The 7,074-nt window shown below is 42.2% G+C and overlaps 1 protein-coding gene across 2 annotated transcripts; it reads left to right on the top strand.

Annotated features, from left to right (window-relative positions):
• The first annotated feature begins 2,170 nt into the window (after positions 1 to 2,170).
• On the top strand, positions 2,171 to 5,074 carry LOC145950599 (uncharacterized). Of its 2 annotated transcripts, XR_014428393.1 has the most exons (5): positions 2,171 to 2,223; positions 2,297 to 4,120; positions 4,188 to 4,292; positions 4,371 to 4,443; positions 4,524 to 5,074. XR_014428393.1 is itself a non-coding variant. In XM_083061802.1 (4 exons), the coding sequence occupies exons 1-4, from the start codon at positions 3,957 to 3,959 to the stop codon at positions 4,680 to 4,682; spliced, it is 501 nt and encodes a 166-aa protein (XP_082917928.1). In that variant the 5' UTR covers positions 3,736 to 3,956; the 3' UTR covers positions 4,683 to 4,697. The 2 variants fall into 2 exon arrangements, 1 of the variants encoding a protein (XP_082917928.1); XM_083061802.1 differs by lacking the exon at positions 2,171 to 2,223 and having other exon boundaries at positions 3,736 to 4,120; positions 4,524 to 4,697.
• Positions 5,075 to 7,074: the final 2,000 nt, after the last annotated feature.

Raw genomic sequence — 7,074 nt, forward strand, 5'->3', positions numbered from 1 at the left:
CACAGAAAGCGGTAAAAGAAGGGACTTTAAAGAGATAAACCTTTGAAGCGTGCTTTCTTATATATCTTGACAGAAATTGGGAAGCGTTTTGGCGTTCCCTCCCTCTACAAGACCGCTCGCTCCCTCCTATAAAATTTTAACTATGGAAATCCGGAGGATTTCCCTTCGACTAGGTTCGAGACTCAAGCAAATGGCTCGTGACTCAAGAACTTCGTCGGATCAACTCTCCAAGTGATTTCTAGGCAGAGCACTGCTCAAAAAAACCGAGAATACTCAAGAAGAGGGTTAAAACTCAGTGAAAAAGTGTAGAATGACGTCCAATTGACGTCATATTTATAGGGATGAGGCGCAATACGGCCTCTGGGGGTCAATACGGTCCGTATTGAAGTTTTGAACTACAATACGGCCGTATTGAATTCAGTACGGCCGTATTGAAGTTCAAAAAACCTCAATACGGCCGTATTGAGTTCAGTGCAGCCGTATTGAAGTTCAGTGCAGCCGTATTGAGTTCAGTGCAGCCGTATTGAAGTTCAGAAACTTCAATACGGCCGTATTGAGTTCAGTGCGGCCGTATTGTAGTTTAAAATGTTCAATACGGCCGTACTGAACTTTTGGGAGGCCGTATTGGGCTTCATTCCCTCCACTTTCTTATTTTTTGCTACTCTAAGACCTCTAAACCTACAGATTGTCATCCTAGGGTCTTCCAGGGTCTTCCAGGAGTCCTTCCGGCTGACTTTCCTTTGGTCTTCGAGAGTCTTCAAGCTTTATTTCCGACCCGGACAATTTTAGGGGTCTACACCAGGTCCTTCTGCAGAGGGCTATGGCCATTGTGGGTCATTGGAAGCCTAGGTGGGCCAAGCAGCAAGAGGATTTGGCCAAGCTGAGGAGCCGACTTCAACCCTGGAAGGACGCGAATAAGATCCTGAGGGAGGAGAACAAGGTTCTCAGTGCTGCCTTTGGTGAGGCCAAGCGGTAGGAGGCCGAGCTTCGATCTGCGAGGGGCGATCTTGCAAGGGTGCAGAAGTCTCTTGAGATCGCCCTGTGATCCAATGAGGCTTATGCCTCCCAGGTAGGGGAGCTGCAGGAGCTTGTTGCCTTCTCTCGGGGTCGCGCCCACTTTTTGGAGGATGAGGTGACGTCTTCTCGTGGCCAAGTGCGGGCTTTCACTAGTGCAAAAAAGGGTATTTACGTCACCCAATTTACGTCGAAAACAGTAAACACCGACGTTGTAAAAACGCGGTGGCAGTTTCGTAATTAAGTGGAGACTAATTTACGTCGGACCCCCCCTAGTCCGACGTAAATGTAGGAATTAACGTCGCAGTCTCATAGTGCGACGTAAATTTACGTCGGACCACCTCTAGTCTGACGTAAATTTACGTCAGAACCCCCATAGTCCGATGTAAATTTACGTTGGAACAACGAAACCCGACGTAAATTTACGTTGGAACAACGAAGCCCGACGTAAAAAATGGCCCTATATTCCCCACCTTCGTATTTTCCATTCCCGCGCTCACAATTTACAAACAACCTCTCTCATTTTCTCTGAATTTCTGAGTCTCCCACTGCGTTTATTGCTACATTCAACGTATCCAAGTCTCTAAGTGTCTGCACGTTGGTCGTTTGAGGTTAGTTTGTTGTCCCCGTAATTATTTTGTTTTTTTTTTGCTATTTGTTTCGCTGGAACGGCCCGTTCTCCTTGCAGAACGGGTTATTCTGCAAGCAATACGGGCCGTTCTGCAAAGAGAACGACCCGTTCTACTGGAAATTTGTTGTTGTAATTTTTTGATCTGGAACGGCCCGTTCTAGTTTCAGTACGGGCCGTTCCAACCTAATAGGTTTCTGTTTATGTATTATTTATTTTTTTATTAGTTATTTTGTTGCTATATTATTATTATCTTTTTTACTTTATTTGTCTATTCAGTTAATTCATTATTTTAATAATGACAGTTTAATTTTTTCAGGATTATGGAGGATTTTGGGTCTGGCAGTGGAAGGAGGGAAGGTAGATCTGTCACCCGATTGTCTGGGTTGACAGCTGGGCGCATTGCCAAGGAGAGGACACCGGTTGAGGTGGATCCTCGTTCTGGAAAGGCAACAGGCCCAAATGCTGCCAAGTTTAAGAGCTATTTGGGAGTCCTAGCTCGACGACATGTTTCTATTATCATTCCATCATGGGATGACGTTCAGGAGGTTGACAAGAACCTCATGTGGCAGGATATTCAGGTATATACTTTCACATCCTTTCAATATTATATAACTAAAATACATTATTTATTATTTGTTGTTATTTTCATAGCAAAATTTTGACATTCCCAACACTGAGGGCATGAGGAGGAAGATGTTATCTGCCCTTGCCACCAGGTGGAGAGACTTCAAGACCTTCTTGACACGGGAGTATGTATTTGGAGAGCGCCAAAATGAGACTCCCTGTCTAAAGTACTAGATCACTGATGAGGAGTGGATGCAATTTTGTGCCACTCGATTGGACCCTTCGTGGCAGGTTAGTTATTGATAACTTTTACATTGACACAAATACTTAAGGTACATTTTAATTTATCTCATTTTCTTTTTTGTATTATTGCAGGCTAAAAGAATAGCTTCCCAAGAACGACAGGCCAAGAATGATGCACCCCATCTATTGTCAAGAGGGGGATATGAAAGAAAAAAAAGCAAATGAAGAAGGCTAAGGCACAGGTAGCAGGGGTTGAGGATGCTGACCGTGTAGAGTCACCTCCCCGCCATGAGATGTGGATAGCAGCCTGGACAAAACCAGATGGGCAAATGACTTCTGAGTCTGCAAGAGTCGTTGCTAGTATAATAGTAAGTAAAAATATACAAACTAAGACTCTTCATTTCAACTCATTTAATTCATAAGAATTTTTAATCTTTCTTATTGTTGCAGGAGGGTTTAGTTGAGCAGAGCACCCAGGGCTCATTTGTTTCTGATGGTCGGAATGATATCCTCACAACGGCCATAGGAAAGCCAGAGCACGGAGGTCGTGTGCGTGGTGTTGGTGGTTCTTGGAGCCACCGAGATTTCTTTGGTGGCCGATCATCGAGGAGCACTGTCAACTCTTGCAGTCAAGAGGTTATACAGGAATTGGAGCAGAGATTGAAGATGGAGTTTGAAGAGAAACTGAAGAATATTGGAAAACAGTTTGAACAGAAGTTTGAACTTTTGGCTCGTTCTCAGCAACAGACTGTAGTTGCTCATGATGGTGTTCGAGTCAGCACTAAAGGGAGTTGTGCTGCTCCAGATCCCTCACCGGATCAGACTCACACTGATGTACCAAACCAGTGTGAGTTATATGTTGAGGATGACCCCCCACGGTTAGTGGCTATTGGCCGAGTATTTGAGGGTGGCTCAACCATCCATGGTGTCCCTCTACAGCCAGACTGGACACGGGTTGTGGTTGACCAAGTTCAAGATGCTGCTGCTCCAGTGCCTTTGCCCAATACAGAGGTTCAACTAGTGGGGTAGGCAACCGGCACATTCTTAGCTTGGCCAAAACGTTTGGTCATGCCGCTTTCAGCATGGGCAAAGGTAATTATATTATTGCTCTTTTAGATTATTATAACTCTATTATTGTTTAACTAATTTTGATTATTTCTTTAGGATTTTATCAATCGTGGTAAGGAGGTCATGAGAGAACCTCATGTTCATGATGCCAATATCGCAGAAGCTGAGGGTGATCCCATATCTATGCTTCTAATCAAATTACCACAAATAAAGAAGCATCCAATTCAATTATAGTGGGACATTAGAGTTTTTGGAGTTGATAGCTCTGATGTTCCACTATACATATCTCTGCCTGATGCATTAGAGATTGTTGGGGGAAACTGCATGTTAAATATATCTGTCATACAGTTGTGGGCCATGTAAGTCATATTTTCTTTTATGAGTCTAAATTTACAATAATTACATTTAACTTATAATAATTATTTGTGTTAGGTACATGGATAAATTGAGTGTGGAGCAAGCACAAGCAGAAGTATATGGATTTATTGAGCCTCAATCCATCCAAAAATCAGGAAACACTCAGGTCCAGATCCAACAATATATGCAAACATGGATGAGTGACTCAAGAAGACATATATACATGGCTCCATACATTGACGGGTTAGTTTTTTAATTGGTTTTTTAATCATGGTAATTTTTTAACTGATTTGTTTGTCATACAATGTAGGTCCCATTGGCAGTTAATGGTAATCATTCCTAAGGAATATACCGTGGTGTGGTTTTGTTCACTTCATCGAAAACCAAGCCATGAAATTAAAAGCCAATTACATGGGTAACTAAAGTTTTTTCATTATGTTTTAAAACTAATTATATATATTGGCTAACATTTGTTTTTATTTCAATTAATTAGAATCGTGTCTGGAGCTAATATATTAAGTGGAAGAGCCAGATCATCAAAGTCATTGCATTTCATATACCCTAAGGTTAGCAAATAAATTCATACAATCAATAATATTTAAATTTATTGACTTTGGAATTAATAGTTATTTGTTTCCCATTTTAGTGTAATAAGCAACAAGACTCGTTTGAATGTGGCTATTACATCATGTATTGGATGAAAGCCATAGTTTCTGCGGGTATTATTGATTCTTGGGTGCAGGTAATTCATATCAAAATTTATTTAACTATATTTACCTTTAGAATAATTAACATTGCATATTAATGACACTTAAATTACCCTTTCAGGTCTTTCAAGATCCATCTCCATTGCCCGAAGATGAGTTGCTCAAGATAAGAGAACAATGGGCAAATTTTTTTCTAAGTTTAGTTAGTTAGATATTGTTTATAGTTTGATAGTTAGTTAGATATTATGTTTATAGTTTGATAGTTAGTTAGTTTAGTTAGTTAGATAGCATTGACAAACATGTTTTATAGCGTTTTTAGGATAATAGGATTTACATTGTCATAATTTATGTTTTTTAAGATTTATATATTATTTTCTTTTTGTCATTCAATTTTGAAATACAATTTGAATTTCTATTCTGGACTGCCTGGTTTAGAGTTGGTATTCTGGATTATATTTATATGCAGGTGTTGGGTATATCAATTTACAAACGTTTTTTAAAAAAAAACTCCCACAATTTAGGTCGGACAAAGCCATGTTCGACGTAAAATTGTGGCATGATTTTGCCCCATTTTACGACTCCCGTATTAACGTCGGACCCTTTTCTGACGTAAAAGGGTCAAAATACACGACGTAAAAGACCCTTTCTGTACTAGTGTTTGGAGGATGTTGTGACCTCTCTTAAAAGAGAATTGGCGGTGGCAGCTGAGGAGCGCCTCCGTAGTGAGGTCATTTTTGGTGGCCGAGAGGATGAGATTGCCACCTTGAGGGCGGAGCTTGCGGTGCTGGCGGCGGGGAAGGCGGCCGTGGAAGGGAGGCTTGCAGAGGTCGAACGCTCCGTTGTGATGGAGCACAAGAGGGGCTTCCCGAAGGCTGCTCGTCAGGCACGGCTCCTTGCTCCCGGGTTCGACTTTTCCTCCATGCATGTGGAGAAGGTTGTCCGCTTTGGGAGGCTGGTCAAGGAGGACGATGTCGATGACGGTTCTAGTGAGAATGCCTCAGCCTAGGCCGCCTTTGTAATAGCTTAGTTTATTTCTCCCTTTTTCATTTCCTTGTTTAGTATTTTCCTTTGAACTCAAGTGTTAAACTCTGCAAGTGTTTTGTATATATATTGTTCTTCGAGATTCGATTTTCCTTACTTTGATTGTTTTTCTGTCTTATCGGGCTCAATCTTGTTTTTAGAGTAGGATAGACTGTATTAAGGGTTCAAATTCAACCTCAGATGGACGTCCTAAGGTTCGAGCTTGACCTCGGGTTTGCGTAAAATGAATTGTATTGAGGTTCGTACTCGACCTCAGTTTTTGTGTAAAATGAATATCATCGAGGTTCGCATTCATCCTTCAATGAGTGCATCGAGGTTCGTACTCATCCTCAATCTGGAGTAAAACGAGTTTTGTAAAGGTTCGTACTCGACCTCGACTTGGAGTAAAATGAATGTTGCCGAGGTTCGTACTCGACCTCGGGTGAGCGTATTGAGGTTCGTACTCGACCTCGATTTGGAGTAAAACAATGTTGTCGAGGTTCGTACTCGACCTCGGGTGAGCGTATTGAGGTTCGTACTCGACCTCGATTTGGAGTAAAACGAATGTTGCCGAGGTTCGTACTCGACCTCGGGTGAGCGTATTGACTTTCGTACTCGACCTCGGGTGAGCGTATTGAGGTTCGTACTCGACCTCGGGTTAGCGTATTGAGGTTCGTACTCGACCTCGATTTGGAGTAAAACGAATGTTGCCGAGGTTCGTACTCGACCTCAGGTGAGCGTATTGAGGTTCGTACTCAACCTCGATTTGGAGTAAAACGAATGTTGCCGAGGTTCGTACTCGACCTCGAGTGAGCGTATTGAGGTTCGTACTCGACCTCAATTTGGAGTAAAACGAATGTGCCGATGTTCGTACTCGACCTCGGGTGAGCGTATTGAGGTTCGTACTCGACCTCAATTTGGAGTAAAACGAATGTTGCCGAGGTTCGTACTCGACCTTGGGTGAGCGTATTGAGGTTCGTACTCGACCTCAATTTGGAGTAAAACGAATGTTGCCGAGGTTCTTACTCGACGTCGGGTGAGCGTATTGAGGTTCGTACTCGACCTCAATTTGGAGTAAAACGAATTTTGCCGAGGTTCGTACTCGATCTTGGATTGAAGTAGAGTGATTTGTGCTAAGGTTCAGATTCGACCTTGTATGTTTGTTACATAGCATGTTGTAAAGGTTCGAACACGACCTCGGATAAGAGTGTTAAGGTTCGTACTCGACCTCATAATTTTAACGAAGTTCGGACTCGACCTCGGATGAGAGTGAAAGAGGTTGGTTCGATTTCGTCCTTTATAAAACCAATAAATAAGAATGTGGATTGAGCAAAATGAGTGATTTTATTGATCATTTTTGTGTGCCTCGTTAAAAACCCTCTCAGTGAAGGACTGAGGCGGGAAAAGAGTGCACAACTTCGTTCATACAAAAAAGAGAAATGGAACTTAAGGAGCTACGGTGGGGGGACC

This window comes from Cajanus cajan, chromosome 1 (genome assembly GCF_000230855.2).
Source record: "Cajanus cajan strain Asha chromosome 1, NIPB_CcT2T_4, whole genome shotgun sequence".
Classification (NCBI taxonomy): domain Eukaryota; kingdom Viridiplantae; phylum Streptophyta; class Magnoliopsida; order Fabales; family Fabaceae; genus Cajanus; species Cajanus cajan.

Coding starts and splice junctions, on each gene's coding strand:
- LOC145950599 (XM_083061802.1), top strand. CDS start 3,957: ATGGATAAATTGAGTGTGGAGCAAGCACAAGCAGAAGTATATGGATTT. Junction 4,121..4,187: donor ATGGCTCCATACATTGACGG/GTTAGTTTTTTA, acceptor CATACAATGTAG/GTCCCATTGGCAGTTAATGG. Junction 4,293..4,370: donor ATTAAAAGCCAATTACATGG/GTAACTAAAGTT, acceptor TCAATTAATTAG/AATCGTGTCTGGAGCTAATA.